The 21,635-nt window shown below is 41.7% G+C and overlaps 1 protein-coding gene across 4 annotated transcripts in view; it reads left to right on the top strand.

Moving 5' to 3' along the window:
- Window positions 1-21,635, top strand: part of rptor (regulatory associated protein of MTOR, complex 1) — a 231,411-nt gene that overhangs the window by 176,934 nt on the left and 32,842 nt on the right. For all 4 annotated transcript variants that reach the window (XM_078265674.1, XM_078265658.1, XM_078265666.1 and 1 more), the window contains exons 22-26: window positions 5,280-5,398; window positions 11,089-11,192; window positions 12,311-12,488; window positions 13,251-13,361; window positions 19,310-19,415. In XM_078265674.1, coding sequence (XP_078121800.1) covers window positions 5,280-5,398; window positions 11,089-11,192; window positions 12,311-12,488; window positions 13,251-13,361; window positions 19,310-19,415 — 618 coding nt within the window. The remainder of the gene's footprint in view (window positions 1-5,279; window positions 5,399-11,088; window positions 11,193-12,310; window positions 12,489-13,250; window positions 13,362-19,309; window positions 19,416-21,635) is intronic.

Below are 21,635 nucleotides of genomic sequence, written 5' to 3'. Positions count from 1 at the left end.
TGTACCTGACTTCATATCGGTCCTGTGAGGACGCAGCCCAATTTCCTCTGATCTTTAAATTAACTTTAACACAATCTGCTGTGTAAACCTGGATGGAGTTTCACTCCAATGCATATGCATATTTTGTTTTGAAGTTTCATGTCCATTTCTCTCTCTCGCACACAGACAAAGTAAAGGCAAAGGTGATGAAATATTTTGTGTGCCCTTTTTCCTCTATGGGAAGATATGTCAGGTCATCTTCTAATCTGGGATTTATCAACCAATCCAGATTTAATCAAACCCAAACTACAGTTCTGCCTTGTCAGCCAGCTGTTCTAGTAGGATTTCTTTTTAAGCTACAGGTACCATGGGACACCAAAGCTTGGGAGTTAATGTTTGATGAAAAAAAAACCGGTGTGGTTTAGCGCTTGCTCTCATTACCCTTTTATCCGACAAGTTTAGCATTCGATGTCCGGTTAAACCTTTTTCAAACTGCTTGTGGACCTTAATGCAGGCCGCGAGGTCCCTGTGTAAAAAAGGTTCAAAGACATATTGGCCCCTCGCCCACTAAGCTGTTTATTTGTTAACTGTACAAATCCTACATCACTATAAAGGCCACACTGTGTGAGGCTGTAATAGAAAAGAAAACCAAATTGTAAGATGAATACAAGTTGAGGTTCCAAGTTTGTTTTTGAGCTTAAGCAATTGTGATGAAGTAAAGCTGTAAATGTTAGTGATTGGTATGCTAACATGCCCCCAGTGACGATGGTAACATGTAGAGATGTAGACTTGGGACTCGGTGACCATTTTGATGACAAAAAATGAGTTACTTGAGATTAGATTTGGACGTGTAATGACTCGAGACTTGACTTGAGGCATGACGACTCGGATGACTTGCGTGTATTCATAAGTTTGAATGTTATCTGTTAAATTTAAAAATAATTTAATTTAATATTGTCACGTTTCTGTCTAACGATCAAGTATGCTATGCAGCGGCAGCCGAATCATGATTGGACGACTCAAAAAGCTCCCTGGTATGGGATTGTCATAACTACCCTGATGGGCTTCTAATTCCTTGTCTTTTTTGTCTTTATAAAGACTGGATACTACAGGTAAGAGTGATTTATCTTGGCTTTAAAAAAAACTTGATTTGGGACTTGACTTTTAATTTACCAAGGACTCAACCTGACTTGACATAACCTGTGACTTGACTTGACTCCCCCCCCCCGAAACAGTAACGTTTAAAGATATATAGTTAAACACGGTGGTCTGACCTATCTGAAGTCTCTGCTGTGCTTATTTCCTGTCCTGTGTTGCTTTGCTAGTGTCTTGGATAAACCGAATCTAGCGTTACAAACGGCAACATGTCACCGCCGGTCAGACTGACTGCTAGTTTGGCTGGTGTCAGTTTCTTTAGTATGTGGCCCAACAGGTAAATGAGCTCTCTAACCTAATGTTAGTGAATGTGTTGACATATGAAAGCTTCAAACATGCATTTTAGATGAATGAGATGAGAGTATATCCAGTTGTTCCTCGCCCCCGTTTGCTCAGCGCCATTAAATTGTATGTACGGGACACAGGAGGTTTCTACCAGGAAGTTAATGTAAACAAACGTTGTGATTGGGTCTATTGTCACCTATTCTCTGCAGCATGTTTACCTCGCCCCATGTTGAGTCCAACTTAGCAAGCTTGTTCGTCACAGTCCTGCACCGAGTGGTTTATGGTCTTCCAAGTTTTGTTTTGCCTGGAGGAATCCAGTTCAGTGCAATATTTGTTATGTGTTCCTCCTCCATAGCCCCAAGCACATGGCCCAGCCATCACTGCCATTCGCCTTTTTGGAGCCTTAAACAACTACACCAAATTCCACGGCAATGCATCCAAAGATATTCAACTTAAAGCCAAAAATGACAAGGTAGATCAAGGGGTCACCAAAGTCAGTAGGATTTATTCTCTGGAGAACATGAATGTCATGGCAATCCCCCCCCCAATAGTTATCGACATTTTTCATTCAGGTATAATGCCAGCTATGTTTTGGGAGGTAGAGCAGGTCGTCCACTAACCACAGGGTTGGCGGTTTGATCCTCAGCTCCTATCCACAAGGCAATGTGTCCCTGAGCACGACACTCAACCCCAAATTGCTCCTGATGGCCAGGCCAGCACCTTGCATGCTAACTGGCTGCCACCGGTGTGTGACTTTACGAATGGGTGAATGAGAGGGAAAGCGCTTTGGATAAAAGAGCTATACAGCGCCATGAAATGCCTGATAAAGGCGTCTAAAGTAACACTTTGCTTAACATTTTCTGTATCTGCATGGGCTTTGATTCACTTCTACCTGTGTCAGTGTATTTGAGGCGCTCTCTCCCATTTAAAGAGCATCACAGTTATGATTGGGTGCTGCGTGCACAGCTTACATCTCCCCATGAAATATATCTCAAATATGCCTCACAGAGGAGTTTCTTCTCTTCCTTCAAATGTTCTGATGCATTTGTGTATGCCTCAAACATTTATAGCTCCGAAAAATGGCTATGCAGTGTAAAAAGTATTTTATGTCATCTGCCAGAATTGAGGAGGCCATAAAACCCTAATGCAGTGGTTCATTTAGACAATAATTAACATCTTTACTACTGTACATCCATTCCACTGTGCACAGGTCTCGTGTCAAGTCAGGACAAGTCACTGGTGCTGCGTTGAGCCAGTGAGTAATGTCAGCCGTCATGTGTTTCCCTCATGTGGACGATGTAGAGGCGGTGCAGTGGTAATTTGTGTGCACCCGTAATGCAGCATGGCGGTTAAATGGGAAAGGAACCATATTTCACATTTATCAACTGGCTGTTTACTGCAGAAGGTAGCGCGTTGGCTAGCCATCGCTAATCATATCCTTCCCCTCAGGCTACAGCCTAATCACCTCTTTAACTCCGTCACTCGCTTTTTCTTCCTCTGGCCCTCTATCTTTTCGTCTCTTTCCTCTTCCTTCATTCTCTCTGCTCCTCACCTTCTTTTCAGATTCCTCCTTGTGCTTATTGTATCCGCCTGTATCCCCCCCCTTGCTGTAGCTCTTCATCCTCCTTCCCTTCCTTTTCTCTCCTGTCTTTGAAGCTTGGGACCATTGAACCCTCTTGGCACTCTCTGGAGAGGAGTCTGAGCTCTAAGAGGGCCCAGGCTTCAATCATTCCCACTTCTTCACAGCACCCTGAGGAGTTTGCAGTTCCAGGGCTTGGCGTGCATGCCTCGTGGAAAAGTGACGACATGAGAGTGTGGCTGAGTTGGCTCAGTGGGTAGAGTAGGTGCACATATACTGAGAGGTTTATGCCTCGATGCAGAGGTCCGGGGTTCGCGTCCGACCTGTGACGATTTCCTGCAAGTCTTCCCCCTCTCTCTCTCCCCTTTATTACCGCTCCTGTCAAATTAAAGGTGGAAAAGCCCCAAAAAAAATAATCTTAAAAAAGGAAATTAGATACTTGTCATCCTCCCAGGTCAGGTTTACCGGACTACCTGCATGATTGGGAAGATCTGAGGAGGAGAAGGAACAAGGGGAGGAAACAGCAAAGTGGGGCGCAAAATGAGAAATGGCAACAGTTGGAGAATATTACCACTCAGTGTCCCTGTGGCTGACAGTGAGGGAGAGGAGATTGAAGCTGACCGCAAAGGGACGTTTAAAAGGAGGAGACAAAGCAAAAAAAAAAGGCACAGCAGCAGGGGAGGAGGCTCAGTGCACTGCAGAGACAATGTGCTAATGCAAGTAAAGACCCAAATAAGGGGGGGCGGTGTGGAAAAGAAGGCGGTTGTTGCTAACATAAAAGAAATGCATGACAGGTTGAAGCACTAAACAAACTGATGTCAGGACGCAACTCTCAAGAAAATAAAAGGAGAGGGCTGGAGAAGATAGCAAATGAGCAAACAAGCAGTCAGAGGTGAAATTGAGAAAACTGTCACCTTTCACTGTAAAAACAATGCTGAAGATTAGAATTGCGACAGATGAACAAAACCACCTGACAATAGGAGAGGCTTTGTTCATTTGTATTCATGATAACGGCGACCGCTGACAACAATAAAGCTCCAGTGGAGGAGAAGAGCCAGCTGTGTGTGTGTGTGTGTGTGTGTGTGTGTGTGTGTGTGTGTGTGTGTGTGTGCTGATTAATGATGTACATTACCTGACACTGGAGGTCATTTTCCCTCTGCCACCTCAACACATCCAACAACTGCAGAAGAGGTTAATGACCGGGGCGGGTAGCACGATGCTAATGAGATGATCGTACATTCCCCCTTAGCTGTTAGCTCTGCTGTGTTAATGAACTTGAAGAGCAGCGATGAGGGTTACACCAGAGTGAGATGTATGTGCGTGCCGGTGGGTGTATTGAGTGTGTTTTCCTCTACTATATGTGTGTAGGATTTGCAAGGTTCCTACGCAGTATAGAATTTGATTTTAGTCATTTCCTGGTCTGGATAAGTATGAAAAACAGACTAGGGGAAGTATGGAAAGAATATTTGTTTGCAAAGTTTTGCCCCTATTCTGTTTTCTTAATTATCTACAAACAAATTGATCATACAAGCAGAGTGTTATTTCATGGCGTTTGGAGCAGGCAGGCAGCCAGCGCAGCCAAAATGTTTACCACTGTGTGAGAGAGCGCGGGCCAGAAGTATGTCGTGCGACTGAACACACTCCTACGCAGATCTGCCTCTATGGCGGTATGTCACAGTCTGCAAAACAGCTCTGACCCCAGTGCAAGATGTTTGAAAGAGGAATGTCTTCGAACTTTCTGCGTAGGAGTGTGGTTTAACGGCCAAATTTGGATTAATGCAAGTTTTCTTGGCTGGACAATCCCAAATATATATTTATACCAGGTTTTTTATATATATATATATATATATATATATATATATATATATGGTCGGTCGGCTAAGGATTCCAAATGGGAAATGAAACCTAGATGCAAATCTTTCCAACATGGGGGAGGTGGCAATTGTAGGCCATATGCAAAAGCTCTGTCGTCTTGTCACAGCATCCTCTGCACCCAGAGTCTCAGCGTTTTTGGCACAACCCAACAAGAGACCAAAGACTGACCACAGCAAGTAATGAACCCACCAACGCAATTTGTACTCTGATGTCAAATATGGTCCGAAACATCGAACGAGAATCTGGAAACTTGAGTCTGGAACGGCATGTAATTCAGAGATGGAAAATGTGTAGGAAACCCTGGATTTGTGTGTATTGTCTGAAACTTTACATGGAAACAGAATTTTATATGCGGGAAAATTCAAATATGTTTAAGTCGTTTATTTGCTTTGTGCGTCTTTTCTAGGTGTGTCCTTCAACAGTGTTTACACTCAGATCTGGAGAGTGCTGCTACATCTCGCTGCAGACCCTTTTCCTGAAGTGTCAGATCTGGCGATGAAGGTCCTCAACAGCATAGCATACAAGGTATGTTGTGTTTGACCCTTTAAAACTACTGGACCTTGTTTCTTCCTGTTTTCATCATACACAAATGTTCAAAGCTTATTGTTAAAGCCATTGTCAGGATGTTGTCCTCTTTGATTGGTTGCCTACAATATTGAGGATCCAAGATTGTAAGCTTTTTCTCTGCTGTACTCAAGTAATTTTGAAGAGGAGTATCAACACGTTTTTAGAGTGTAACATAATTGGGGTGTAATAATTGACTTTTTGTCTCTGTATCCGTATGTCAGATCTTTTTATCACATGGTTATGCGGTGAAAAAGCTTTGTTTCTAGCACACACACCCCACCCTCCCACTGGCATTTCCTTCTTCCAAAAGGCCATTACTTTTGTGCAAATGCAATTAAGGGCCAATGACTCCCCCAGGCTTGGCAGAGCAGAGCAAAGAGGCTGCCATAATTTAAGAAACCATAATAGCCGCTATAGTCCACCACCCATCCTAACCCTCGGGCAGAATGTGTTGCGTTTCCCACCACCAACACCGATCGTCCCTTCTGTTAACTTCAGAAGAGCAGCATCTCTGCGATGGGCTGCAATATAAACAAACAGGACTTGATTTACAATATAACGCAATAGAGTTCTCTTCGTACAGCTAATGTACTGTGCTGTCTGTGTGGCACCACAACACACTTCTGTAGTAGAAGTCAAATGAGCAAACTGTGGTGTCATATTTATTTTAAAAATGACCACACTGACAGCCAACATATGGGAACGGCTGAAACAGAAGCACAAGTCAATTTAAGCACTGCATCTTCCCCAGACCTTCTGCATCATCTTTACAGGTCTGCTAATTGTAAGAGCTGTAGATTTTAGGCTTGAGACGTGACACAACTGATGGATAAAACGTGAGGACTTGACTCAAGCTTTCACTGCCCCGAGACTTGACGTGAAACCTGAAATCAAAAACATTTAATTCTCAAGTTTTGACCTGGTAAAATCCATTGATGATAAAGAGTAAGACAGGGAAAGGTAACCCTTCCATTGCCACACGGCTTGAGCATTTCATTTGGAGACTTCAGCTTTATAAATAACGCCGCTTTTAAAGAAAACATTCAAATGCTGTGTCATTTTAATGGCTAGCTTTCATAGACCTGAAAGGCTTGCAAATGACATGCAATGGAGACATGTGACTTGACTTGTTTCCACTGAATTGACTTGAGACTTTACTTGAACTTATCTCCTTTGACTTTGTTTATTTAGCTCCCCATTAGCAACTGCATTGTAACAGTAACTACTCTTGCTAGGCTTGCTAGACCAGAAAATACATCGATACACATCCATACCATTCATAGTCACAGTAAGACTTTATACATTACATAGCAACCAATAAACCAACCAACACCAACTCAAAGCCTGTCTAATACATACAATAGCTCTATATAATCATTTCATTTTTTACATTATTAAGAAATCACTTAGCAACTCATCCATTAAGCACAAATAAAGTGGGATGGATAGGATTTATCCATATCACAAGAACAGAAAAAAATAATTATATATATATATATATATATATATTAGGGCTGTCAAATGATTAATTTTTTACTCGCCAAATTTCTATAGTTAATCGCGATTAATCGCATGTTTTATCACATGATTACAATTATATTATTTTGCATTTCAGAACAGTTTTTAAGTACATATTAACAATGGAAAGAGAGATTTGACTCAGTCTTGATTTATTAGAGACTTGAATTTGTTTCAATTAAATTCAGATTTGACTTGTGCTGATTTGGATTCAACCCTTGTGTTGACTTCAGGTCACGTTGGCCCTGTTTTCAGTTTTTGTTTTATATCAGAAAATATGGGACGTAGAAATAAGCGCTGAAAATGTGTACAAGAAAAATTTTACAATTTAAAACATTGGAAAAAGCAAAAACGTTGGGGAAAAAATGTTTTTTTTCAAGGTTGACGGGAAGACAACGCAAGGGTTAACTGAATTAATCGGACTGGGATGAGGTCACACACTGCTCTTTGGCTCTGGTTTATAAACCATAATCACAGTCTTCGCAGTGAGTCCAACAAAGTTGTAGGTGAAACACTGTGTGGCATTAGTGTCATTCATGTCATACATACTGTCATGACATTAAAACAATGATGGGGGATTGAAGCTCTGCCTGTCTTGTCTGTATGCCTAAAAAAAGGAAAAGCAGTTTGACATTTAAAAAAGAATGACAAACTAAACACCTCTAAATGCCTTAACTTTCTGAAGCTAATGAGTTATTATACATGGAGCCTACATTAATTTTTGTCTTGCAGAGAGCTCATCAGAGACAGCTTAATCAGAGAACATCCATCCCAAGTTCACAAGTGTTAACATTAGCCTAACTGGGAATCCAGCTCCTTTTAATTAGGTTTTTAAAATGTCAAATGTTATTGATTTGTAACAAAGTGAACAAGGTCAGCAGCTAATTAAAATTTACTTGCTTCTCAGATGATGAAAGCATTAAATGGTTTTTAATAGGCCCGTCTAGCTGCATGATGCTAGGGCGGAGGGCCTCGAGTCTTTTTTTTTAATCCAGTTTTTTCTTGTGTGCCCGGTCTTTTGTCTGTAAGTTTGACTGCTTACCATTTGAATCCAATTGTTTTCAGTGCAATTTAAAAAAAAAAAAAAACATTACCATACAAAGTCCTAAAATGTTTGAATGGACCTTGGGAAGGCTTGAAAATAAGTGGTCATAGTCATGAGAGGAGGTTATTACTTCTCATTTCCCTTTGCCTGACGCAGCAGATATCTCTATTTACACACCTAACCCATGACACCAACCACATCTTCCCTCCACCGTATCCCCCTCTCCTCCCCACTTCCATGTCATCATCATACATCAAGGCCGTTGTTTCTTTCAATAATTAAACCGGAACGTTTCATGGTTTTTCTGAGCCTGTATCCTACCAGAGCCCTTGTTCATTTCTTTGCTCTGTTGACTCACTTTCCAGCCAATTAATGATGGGAGGGAGTGAGGGGAAGCTGTTTAAAACGGGAGAGAGGCATTGCAAGCTGTTTCCCAGCATGGAGAGAAGCAGCTGCTCGAACCGATTACCCTCGTTTCCTGCTAATGCGGGAGTTTTGCATATCATATTTTCTGGAAAGCCTGTCAGCAGATAAGATGTGTGGCCTCCTGCGTAAGCATGATGTTTGTTTACCACATGTTGAGGATCTGCAAATGTTGATGAATAATCCATGAACATGTTGCATTATTTAGTCCTTTTAACCGATGAGCTTGCAAATTCACAATCATACCAGCATCCGGTATCTAGTATGTTCTGTATTTCCTTAAGCTTAGAAATACATAGGTGGTGAAATTTGGTGACCTGGACAAAAGACAAGGTTGTTAATGGACGTACACTGACTTTTGCAGGACAGGCTTGATAACTCCTCCACCCTGCTGCCTCGTTTTTTTTGTTTTTGTTTGAGCTTTTACTAGTATACAGCTGCACTTTGCCGCAACCTCTTTCAAACTCTCAAAATGAACTCCAGGAGGATTAATGCTGCAGTGTGGAGCTCAGTTTGGCCATCTAAATGCCCGGGTTTCTTTGCATGAGGTCTGCGCGTACTGTTGGCTTCACACACACAAGCTGCCACCCATCATCTTTTAGTCCAAAACAATCAGCCTATCCTTAATATAAGTTATTAGTCTGCTTTTACATGTTTATGTCCTTCTCACCATATCGATCCTGTGCTAGAGTAGAAAAGGTACTTAGATTAGTGACTAGAGCTATTTCCATAATAACCCTTTCAGCCGGCTTTACTGCTGTTTTGTTTCATTTCCAATTGCCTCTTAATGAATGTGTGTAAACTTTGCATTCCATACTTTCCTCTCCCCCTCGCTCTCAGCCTTTCAGACACGCGCGCACAAACGCAAAGACACTTTTTTTGTAATTAGCATAGAAATCAAATCCGAGGTAGTAAAATGTGTTTGCCCGCGTTAACTGGATTTACGCTGCAATACACAGTTTTCCTCTCCACCTAGATGAGTAAACAACAACCCTGCTATTCATCAAGGATGCTTTGCCTCTATTGTCTTTATTAAGTTTACCCCTCCCTTGTGAGCAGCCATTAGACAACTCACAATGAAGAGGTTATAATACCAGCTCCGCCTAATGAGATAAAGTTCCGAAAATGGAAGGCAAACTTAAAGTAAAGAAAAGTAAAGTGCTCACTGTTACAGCGAGGATTTTAGGTGTTGATTCTAATCCTGCTCTCAGGTGTGTCTTTGAAATATCTGAATTCCTGCCCCCCCACACCTGCTTCATTTAGTTCGGTTGAATCACACTAAAGTTGGGTTCCCCCCTTGGTGCGGTTTGTTTGGGCAGGTGTGAATGCAGCAATCGCACTTGGTTGCAGACCAAAAGCGGACTAAATAAGCGTGCCGAGACCTGCTTGAAGAGGTGGTCTCGGTACGCTTTCAATCCAACTCTGGAGTGCTTTGTTTGTGGTGAGAACGTGATCCTACCTCGAACCGTGCCGAATATAAATACTCTGCAAGTTGCAACATCATGCAATCTATAGCAGCTTGCAGTGTTTCTCTAACAGAAATACTGTAGACTGCAGTCACTCGCATCTCCGTGGTCAAACTAGCCGCCGCGAAAGCTAGAGACAGACCCCGACAGAGCAGAGCAAAGTCTCGGTGACAATGTCTGATTATTTAAATGAAATGAGCTGGTTTGACCATAGAGGATGCCAGGAATAGGGTCCTAGACACGGGCATTGGAAATGACCAATAGTTATAAATGCTGTGATGCTGTACTTTGGAGATTTGTTACACAAATGGCTATGTTGTAGCATCTGTCCCTATTCAAATCAACATGAAATGAAAAAAAATGAAATGAAATATGCACTAGTCTGAAACACACATAGACGGTTAAATAAATGGAAAATGTGACGCCGTAGCCTTGAAACGGAGACCAGTGAAGTCTATTAGAAGCACTTTTCCGGTGAGCGTTACTGCGCAGCAGATGTGACGTGAGCAACATGTCTGAAAGTTGGAAGTCTTCTGGTTGCTGTGCCAAGAGAAATCTCAATCATTCCCAATCTTGCAGAGATGGAGAGCGTAGGTATATGTAAGGAGATAACATAGGCACAGGCTAATTATTGCTAACTAAAATGCTAGTTAACATTAGAAATTAAACTTAAACAGCTAATGTAAGTCCAAACTGCCTGCGAGCTTCTCCTGTACTGTACGGTAATTCCTCTACTATGTGACAGTAAGTCGCGTGGTTATGACACAATCGTTAGCCTATTTTTACAAAAACATCTGCTACGGAGCAACATAAGGTACAAGGTAATGGAGCCTTTTATACATTGTCGTGTTTCTTTAGAAATAAACAATGGACAAATAAAGTCTTTAAACGCTTCAGATGTAAAGTTATTCGCTGTCAAAGTGACGTCAAAATGAATGGCAGTCAATGGAATGCTAACGGCGGATGGCTTTGTGGGTTTGGCTTACCCTTACTTGGAAACACAGGACCTTCTTCTTTCCTTTCTTGCGTGGTTTTGGTGTGCTTGGATTGTGTGAAACGAAACCGGATCAAGGGGGAAATCGCTCCAAGTTTACAAACTCAGCAAACCACCTATAGGTGTGAAAACGCCCTTCATCTCTCCAGTGGGACGACTTGTAACAACGTAGAGAATTAACCCACGGTTTCTTTGTCGACAGGCAACAATGAACGCTCGGCCCCAGAGGATCCTGGACTCTGGATCTCTCACCCAGTCGGCCCCGGCCAGCCCCACCAGCAAGGGCACGCACATCCACCAGGCTGGGTGAGGGAGGACGGCTCACACACAGTCAACATCCAGATATACAGCTAAAGTCATTGCAGTAAAGCCCCGAAACATATGCGGCATACATAGAGATCACTCAGCCTTCCTTCTAGCAAGACTTAGACACAATTCTATTTGATGAAGCAGGCAGTGTGAGGGAACCTTGAAAAAAGGCTAAAACTATTAAAATGCCTCATCTTGTTTTAAAGAGGGTTCTGACAATAATTGTTACTACGTAGCTCAAGGCTGGCAACAAAGTGAGACGCCACACACACAGTTAATATACATTATACATCATATAATATTCTATAATGTGGATCGTACCTAAACAAGAACATACCAGAAACCCCAGAGAAAATAATGAGAAAAAAGGATAAAAGTAATGAAGAAATGATCACACTAAAACCTGGATATAAAAATAAATATGATGATGATGATGAAATACAGTGGTGGAATGTAACTAACTACATTTACTTAAGTACTGTACTTAAGTACAAATTTGAGGTACTTTGTACTACTTTTCATACCACTTTCTACTTCTACTCTGCTACATTTCAGAGAGAAATGTACTTTTTACTCCACTACATTCATCTGACAGCTTTAGTTACTTTACACATTAAGATTTGTACACACACCACACATGTAGTTTATAAAATAGGATGTTTTATTATAAATTAACCTACCCAACAGTATAACGGCCTACACGTCCGGCTGAAATGATTAGAGGATTAAACACTTAGTAGATTGACAGAACAGTTTGGATCGTTTCCAGTTTCTAAAATGTGAGGATTTTTCTGCATTGAATACTTTTACTTTTATTACTTTAAGTGCATGGTGCTGATGATATATTTAAATAATTTTACTTCAGTAACATTTTCAATGCAGGACTTTTACTTGTAACAGAGTATTTTGACAGTGTGGTTTTAGTACTTTTGCTAAAGTAAAGGATCTGAATACTTCTTCCAGCACTGATGAAATATGATGATATGATATGAATTACAAAACAAACGTTTTCTGTTGTTTTTTTTTAACTTGTTTCTGTAATAGAATGCAAAGCTGACACTGTCTAAGTTCAGCCACTGTTTCCTGTCCTCATGTTAGTGTCTCTGTCCCTCCAGTGGGTCTCCTCCCATGCCCAGCGCCAGCAGCTCCAGTCTGACCAACGAGGTGCCCAAACCCCCGGCCAGAGAGCAGACGGCCACGCGACCTCCCTACACCCCCACATTGGGAGGACAGGCGCCCCACTCCCACCAGTTCCCCCGCACCCGCAAGATGTTTGACAAGGGACCTGAGCAGGTAGAGGAACACCCTACTGGATGGGTCTCTGTGTGTAACTCGGGCAGTGTGTGGTCATCAGCAGCTGCAACGGTTTTAACTTGAGTTGCATATTTTCTGGTTGGGGTTGTTGTTTTTAAGTTTTAGTTTAGTCGGGATCAACGGAAGTACATTTCCAGGCTAATTGCCTGACACGTCCCTCACCTTCCGCTCTCTGTGTTGCCGTTCAAAAACTCAAAAAAACAACAACAAACTCCAAGCTGGCGAGCTATACGCTGAAAATAGCAAGTTTTGAAGAAAATTTGGATCATGCAACAAGGTAGCCCTGCTTGGTTCTTTCAGGGAATGATTGTAAAGATTTACAAAGAATATGTTTAGGGCATTTCCTCTCTAACTGGGACGTTTTGGGACCGACTGTTGGGGATTGCTATGGACGAAGTACACGCGGCGATACACTGGTAAGAGCAAATGACGTTTAACCATGTATCCAGCTCATTTAAATAGCTCACGTCACTGTATTGTGTGAGCAGTTAACTTGACTTGTATGTGGCGTTTTCTTTTGCGTGGTGCAAATGTTCCACCAAAACAAGTTCCTTCCCGAGACTATTTTGTCGCTGTGTCCGCCCAAGACGATTGTGATTGGTTTAAAGAAAAGCAAACAACCCAGAGCGTTTTTTTTTTTTTTTTCTCCTATTCCAAAAAGACCTTACTGCACAGCGCTGTGGAGGTAGGTCTGGCAATACAAGACTAAGTTTAGTTTAACTCTTTTTTTTCTGTATCAAGGCAGGTGAGGATGGTGACGAGCCGGGTGGTCACAGGAACTACATCAGTGCCGCCCTCCAGACGGGCCTGTGTGATTGGAGCGCCAAGTATTTCGCTCAGCCTGTCATGAAGGTAAGAGTCTCTCTTCTTTTTTCCATCCATTCTTCCGTTTAACCGTCTTTGTCTTTCTCTCTCACTCTGCCCTGCCAGTGTGAGTCCAATGACAGTCCTTTGTGTCTTAAACGATACACACAGACCCAAAGAAACATGTAAGCTGAGTTATAGCTTTGATGAAATGCAGACACTTTGTTTTTTACATTATTCAACGAAAAAAAGAGCAGATGCTTTTATTTTTTTTCTTTCTTTAATCAATAATTTAAAAACAATATTTCCTTTACTATTCCTCTGCCAAGCAATGCAGTTATTGAATAGTAGCTCAGAGTGGTTGCTAAGCAACAAAGAAGTACTATGACAGGTAATTTCGGTTTTCACCTCAGTATTTGTGAAGTGAGTGTCACAGGTGTGCGTTTGTCATGCATTTTACAATGGCTTCAGGAGTGGCTGAGCCACCTGAGGACATGGACTGTGTTATAGAACGGATAAAAAAAAAAAAGTGTAATGTGGAGTCCTATGGAAAACAGCCGGCTCGGGACCAGTCACACTGTGAGGAAGAACCTGCTGCTTGCACAAGATGGCTTTGCTGAATAATTGAGTTTTCATAACTCCATAACTTAACATCCTCCGGTGCTTTTTATCGCGCACAGTAGTTGGTGCCGAATTCTGTAATGAAATGAAATCAAGCTTCCGTCTGTTTAAATAACCTCAACATGCCATCCTCCCTGGACAAAAATGTGTCAGCACATTTTGTCGAAGTTGAACAAAGAAGGAGGGGATTATTTATATATAAAAAATTTGTGTGAGGGTCAAACAGTGTGAGGGTCAAACAGAGGAGGAAATAGGAAGTTTCGGGAGTCGAGGAAGAAAAAGATGTACAAAAAGTATAAGAAAGGTGTGCATGAGAGAGAGTGGACGATACAGACAGAGAGTGAAGAGAAATGTAGATTTTTAATAAAATATAATATTTACAGCACAAAGACGTTTGGGGGAAAAGGAGGGCTGCAGGAGACAAAAAGAGCGCACACAAAGGAAAAGGTAATATGTGATGAAAATAAAATATTTTTAAGAAAGAGGAGAGAATACATCCAGGGGCAGACAGACAGACAGACAGACGGGGAGGGAGAGGGTGGGGGAAAGTGAAGTAAAACTTTAAAGAGCATGGCTGGATGAAAGGAAAATGGAGCCAGAAGTGTCAACAAAAGGTGATAAAAAGCAGAGCAATGATTGGAGGAGTGAGTAAAAGAGCGGGCGCAAAGAGGAGGAGAGGGGTTTTACTGTAGCACGAATCAGAATGCTGTGTTGGCAAAATTTTGAGTGCTGCCATAAAACTCCACTCCATTACAAAGGTGTGTGTGTGCGTGTGTGTGTGTGCGTGCGTGCGTGCCTCAAAATCTGCACACAGGTTATCATATCACTGTGTCAGCAGCACGAGAGCTTTAGGGGTGTGTGAGAAGCAAGGACAGACTGTCTTCACAAGCAAGCAAGGGAAAGTGATTTAAAAACAGCTACAGGTTAATATGTGTGTGTGTGTGTGTGTGAGTGTGTGTGAGTGAGAGAGCGAGAGAGAGAGAGAGACCGACCATGGAAACAGACAATGTTTCCGGACTCTGACATCTGACTTTGTTTTTGATGTCGTGATATAGGTCTTAAAAAGTCTTACATTTAACTTGGTGAAACCTGCAGAAACTCTGGAAAACGGAGAGTATATAAACTACGTGCTCAACACAACAGAGCCACAGAACTACAGCTCCGTGAGCAGATCCCCTTCATTTGCTTGAATTATTAATGATCACGATACTGAACGGGACAATTTACAGCGTGAAAATCAACCTGTCAGTTTGGCATTTCTCTACTGCCATTTCATATCCACCGACACCGATATGTGTGCGATAAACTAATACTGACTGATATGCCGGCCTGGCTAATGAATCGCTCTAGATCTGTTTTATATGCTGGTAGTGATGCTGGTAGTGGGTCAATGAGCCTTTTTTTCATTTTCTGAAAAACAACGGTTTTGGACTCGGTTTTCACCCGACAGCGACGACATTAAGAATGCAGCCAAAGATAAAGAATGGAGTCTTTTCTAGCTGCATCCATGGGAGTTAACCACGGTTTACAATTTAAATGTAAAACAATCGCATCTGGGCGTAATGTTTGAGTGTCCACATACTTTTGGCCATGTCGTTTACTGAGGATTTTTTACTCTATATCCATAATGTCTAGAGCTCTGTGGAGACTATATGCAAGAGTCTCTCTCTCTATTTCACACACACATTTTCTTTTTCTTACCACAGGGTCTCATTATGCATTACGGTAGCAGCTGACACAGGGCAGCACCACAACCCTGGGAACTACCATGTCAGCTGTCTCTTACCTTGGCACACACACACACTCTCTCACACACACACACACACACACACACACACACACACACACACAGAGCTCTGGGAGTACAACAGACCAACTGCAGAATCTGCCTTCTCACAGGCTCGGTAGGGAACCATAAAATGCAGACACTGTATGTGATATACAGATTAACCCGACTCACCGAAACACACACTGTAAATACACCTCTCATACACAAATATATTTATTCATAATCTTTGCTCAGAGGTGTTAAAATGTGTGTTTCCCTTAAAGCAACATGCGCTGAGTGAGGACATTACAGGAATATTGATTACACACAGTAGTAATATAGTCACATGGCACTGTGTGTGTGTGTGTGTGTGTGTGTGTCATGCTGTTTAGCATTCAGTAGGGAGGCCTCACTGTAGAAATGTGCTTAATAAGCACACACTATTGCAGGTTTTCTCTGTTGTTTACACTCAGTTTTTTCATTTATGTATCTATCAAATATGCATAATAATAGCAATGCCCAAGCTTTTAATTTACGATTGTCTTACTTTAAACTGTAAAAAGACGTCACTCGGCTTTATATTACATTCTGCATATTGAATGTCATATTAAAAAGGGAGTCATGAAAATCAAGCTGGGACTAACTCTGTGGGGCCCATTTTGTTGCACAAGACTTAATAAAGTTAATACTTTTCATATTGTGCCTCTGCTCACCAGATGTGAGCTGATGTGATTGCATGAAGTAAACTTGATGACTTGACTCATTATCTAAGTAACCGCGTAATGTGATGAGACGAGTTGATAACTTGCGGTATTATCGGTGAGTCCGATGCTGCAGTCTGAGAACATATCGTCACCTGACAACTTAAGCCTTAAAGGAATAGCTCAACATTTTGAGGTACACGTTTACATGCTTTCTTTTGGAGAATGAAATCAGAAGATCAACATCAATCTTGTGTGTAGCTTAGCATAAAGAGTAGTAGAGAAAAGAGCTAACATGGCTTTGTCCAACAACAACAAAAAAGAGCCTACCAACAGCTCACTAAGGGCGTTTTCACACCTGTAGTTTGTTTGCTTTGGTCCCAATCAGTTGGTGAGTTAGTAAACTTGGAGCGATTTGCCCTCGGTCGGTTTGGTTTGGTTTGGTTTCACACCTGGAAAAATCCAAGCGTACCAAAATGCATCATTACAAATCAGGCAAGAACGTCCAGCCCTCTTATTGGTCGGATATGTCTGGGGGCAAGAGCAAGAAAGTAAATACAGGAAGAAGGTCCTGTGTTCTGGTCTAGTGGTCAAACCAGCTCATTTCATTAAAATGATCAGACATTGTTTCGCGAGAGACGTGACTACATCTGCTCTGGTCACCGAGACTTCGCACTGCTCTGCCGGTGTCTATCTCCAATTTTAGCGGCAGCTGGTTTGACCACGGAGATACGAGTAACGGACGGCAAGCTTGACTGCAGTCTATTTCTGTGATAGAAACACTGCAAGCTGCTACAGTTTGCTGCCCTTCTGTTTAACAGATTGCTAAACACACCTGACTACAGGAGACGTTAGCTCAGACTTGCGGAGTACATATAGTTGGTGCGGTTCGAGTACAGATCACGTTCTCATCACAAACGAACCGCTCCAGAGTTCGAATGAAAGCGTACCGAGACCACCTCTTCAAGCAGGTCTCGGTACGCTTGTTTGGTCCGCTTTGATGCGCACCAGAGTTCAATTGCCGTGTTCTCACCTGCCCAAACAAACTCTAGTTTGATTCAGCCGAACTAAAGGCTGTCGGTGTGAAAACGCCCCTAAAGCTCACTTATTAACATCTTGTATCTCATTTGTTTGCTGCATACACAAACCCTAATGTAAAAATGGCTATTTGTGGGTTTTTAGCAAGAGTTACCTTCTGGACAGTGACTTTGCCTTAACTGAAACCTGTGCTCACTGTGGCAACCATAGACGCTGTGCAGAAGTGCTAGTAGATAGATAAACTGTAGAAATATAGATTTTTTTTTAAAGCAAATAAACGTATTTCCCCAAAAAGGAATGTAGAAACGTACAGGTACCTGAGCATACAGCATACACATACACATACACCGGGAGTCAATTAAAGCTATAGGGCCCTATTTTAATAATCTAAGCACACGGCGTGAGCTGCATGGCGCAGGTGCGTTAGGGGCGTGTCCAAATTCACTTTTGCTAGTTTGACCGCAGAAAAAAGGGTCTGTGCGCCGGGCGCATGGTTCAAAAGGGTTGTACTTAGTGTCCTCATTATTCATAGGTGTGTTTTGGGAGGAACATGCAATAAACCAATCAGTGTCATCTCCCATTCCCTTTAAAAGCCAGACGTGTACCTTGGTGCATTGCTATTATGATGGCGGATTTGCACTGAAATATTTTTATTTGTAATCTTTTGCATGTTTGTGTGCTGCTGCGCTTCCCTGTGTGTGTGTAACAAGCATAGTGTGTCCGAGCTGTGCATAAGCCTAGACGCATTTTACTAATTTGCTGTTAAAATAACAATGAAATGCTGCGCTATTGACTTCAGACCAGGTTTTTGTCAATAGCGCGATCACTTCCCGCTGCCTCAAGATAGCAATACGCCAAGAATGCACCTGAACACACTCTTCGGTGCAAGATAGGGCCCATAGTGCGGGATCTGTCACCCCCGTGAGGAATTCTAAGTAATGACAACAACACTGTCGGCGCAGCCACGTGATACAAGCCTTCTGTGATCGCACCCCCACCCCTCCTCCACGCAGTTGCTAGTAGCGTTTATCCCGTCAAATCGAGGAAGACGCAGAGGATTAAAAAACAAATCATGATGAACTCTTCAGAAGAGGTTATTATCTCGTAATGTTTATGTCCTCTCCAAAGCTGAACGCTGCTGTTCCCTTTCTCAGCCGTGACGTGAAACGCATCACTCGAGTTTCTGCGCGCGAAAGTCGGCGGACCACACCATTTTGTAATCACGAACGCTGTGTTTGAGCTATGTTACTGGTTGCACGGCATTCGTGGTTCGACTGCTCATGACTGTTTTCCAAGATGGCTCCCAAATGTAAACACGAACGCTTTATAATCTATCTTTTTAATAAACTGTCGGTTTGCATGTAGATACCTTCATTATGCTACCGTTGAAGTGTGGTGCTATTTCGAGCCTTGTTAGTGGGATAAAATGGCGTTTTACCATGTGAATTTTTTTTTTTTATTTAATAAATGCAACATCTTTCTTAAGGTCCATACATAATCATTGTAAATACTGATAATGATTATTATTTCTTCTATAATCGAGCAGCCCTAGTAGCTTGTTCTCCTGTGTGTATTCCTGTCATCTGCCTCTGGACACTTAAACACGGATATTTTAATGTTCTTTTTGCCTTCTAAAGTTAGACCAGGTTTAATGCCGATGTTTCAAGGAGGCTTACTTGACAGCTTTAGAAAACAATCGGTGTCTGGAGTATTTATTCTATGCTTCCACTGTGTTTCTATATTTTCACAGAGGGCGCAGTATATGTAATGCATTGAACCATCTCTCTCTCTCTCTCTCTCTCTCTCTCTCTCTCTCTCTCTCTCTCTCTCTCTCTCTGTTCTGTCCTTTTTGTAACTCACTCTTTCAGATTCCAGAGGAGCATGACCTGGAGAGCCAGGTGAGGATGGAGCGCCAGTGGAGGTTCCTGAGAAACACTCGCGTGAGAAGGCAGAGCCGAGGCATCACACAAAGGGGTGAGTGACACACAACCCAGTCATTTTTGAAACACCATAGGCTTGTTAACATAAGGCTACCAAAAGACAATATTTAGGCAGATATCCGTCATCTTTACATTTTGTTCAGTGTTGCTCCCACAATACTATTGAAATAGTATTTCATTTTATTTTAAGAGTATTTAGATATTGTAGACCAAAAACACAAATAAGACCCAAGATGGAACTCTTCTGAACACAACGCCATTTATATTTAACAAGTCTTGCAGGAAGAGTCTTCTTATTTATTTAAAGCTAAAAGGAACCCTGGACTGCACATTAAATGCAGAATTCAATTACATCAGATATTACTTGAAATAAGATTAAATCAGTTATCAAAATGTCATCCCAGGTTTTAATCACATTTGCATTACACGACATGGCTGGTGTCATATCTTCTAAAGGGCAAGGAAAGTTTATTTATAAAGCGCACGTCATACACACGGCAAAGCAAAACGGTTACAAGATGCACACAGCATCAAAATCCCAGAGATGATGAAGTCAGACAAGCATGGGAAAATAAAATGATACAAATCATAAAAATGATATATGGAACAAGTCAAATATAGGATGCATTTTCATCAACAAAAATACATTGTTGAAATGATTATCGAACACTCATTTTTGTTCAAAAAGAGTCACATTAATAACATTTCAGATTTTATATCAGAAATGTTGGCTCCTGACACTAAGCTAACAATATGTCCAACGCTACGTGTGTTTAGTTAACTTACTTATTTGGAGTGTGGCCGGGTTGGCTCAGTGGGTAGAGCAGGCGCACATATACGTCAAGGTTTATGCCTCGACGCAGAGGTCCGGGGTTCGAATCCGACCTGTGACGATTTCCTGCATCCCTTTCTCACCTAGCTGTCCTGTCAAACTAAAAGCCTAAAAAATAATCTTTAAAAAAAAATAATATTTACTTATTTGGATATTTGACTTGGTAACAAAATGCTTGCTGCAAACATAACGTTGGACATAACGTTAGCTTCAGTGTCCGGATCCTACAGTCTCCCCATTCTCCCTGCTGATTCCTCATATCTGTATCCACTTTTGTCTTCATAAAAGCTCTGTTTTTCAGGTGGGCAGCTCTGTCTCTACTGCTAAGGATACTGTTAGAAATCTTGGCGTCCTCATAGACAGCGATCTAAATTTTAACAGCCACATGAAAGCAATTACTAAATCAGCTTTTTACCATCCCAAAAATATTGCCAAACTTAGGGGTTTTATGTCAAAAGATGACTTAGAGAAACTGATTCATGCTTTTATTTCCAGTAGGGTTGATTATTGCAATGGGCTGTTCACAGGCCTTCCTAAAAAAGACCCTTAAACAGCTTCAAATGATACAAAACGCAGCAGCCAGAGTTCTTACAAAAACAAAAAGAACTGAGCACATAACCCCTGTTTTGAAATCCCTGCACTGGCTCCCAGTAAGTTACAGGGTTGACTTTAAAGCATTGCTTCTTGTTTTCAAGTCACTTAATGGAATAGGGCCAAAGTATCTATCGGACGTGTTTCTGCAGTATGTACCACTCAGGTCTCTCAGATCAGAGCAGAAACATCTTTTAGAAAAACCCACTCTCCGTACCAAACAGGGTGAAGCAGCACTCAGCCATTATGCGGCTCACCTCTGGAACCAACTTCCAGAAGGCATCAAAAACGCCCCAACTACTCACAGTTTTAAATCCAGACTTAAGACAAAATTCTTTACAGATGCCTTCTGCTAATGCTTCACTGAAGCATTATTACTTATTGTGGTAGACCGATGATTTTTAATATTCTTTTCTTTATGCTTTTATCTTTTACTGTTTTTTATGCCTTAATGTTATGCTTGTATTCCTACTGTTTTTATGATCATGTACTGACCCTTGCTTTTGTTTTGTGTGAAGCACATTGTATTGCCACAGGTATGAAATGTGCTATATAAATAAACTTGCCTTGCCTATGTACATGTGGACTAGGCCTTAGAGAATAACATTTTAGAACAGTCCTGTCTGATTAGTAGCTCTATGGCCAGCATTGTCCAATACATTGATCACAAAACATAAGCCCTGAAAATCATGTTTAATTGAACGTTTAGACTCTGAGTGACATCTAGACTGTCCAAAAAAAGGACAGACAGACGGACTGAGACACACACCGGGTGTAGGTGGTGCTGCGTTTTTTCAGACGTGAGTGAGCGTGCAGATGATTTGCAGATAT

This window comes from Sander vitreus, chromosome 2, assembly GCF_031162955.1.
Source record: "Sander vitreus isolate 19-12246 chromosome 2, sanVit1, whole genome shotgun sequence".
NCBI lineage: Eukaryota > Metazoa > Chordata > Actinopteri > Perciformes > Percidae > Sander > Sander vitreus.
Note: the sequence above shows the minus strand (reverse complement) of the source record. Positions and strands in the feature narration are given on the sequence as shown.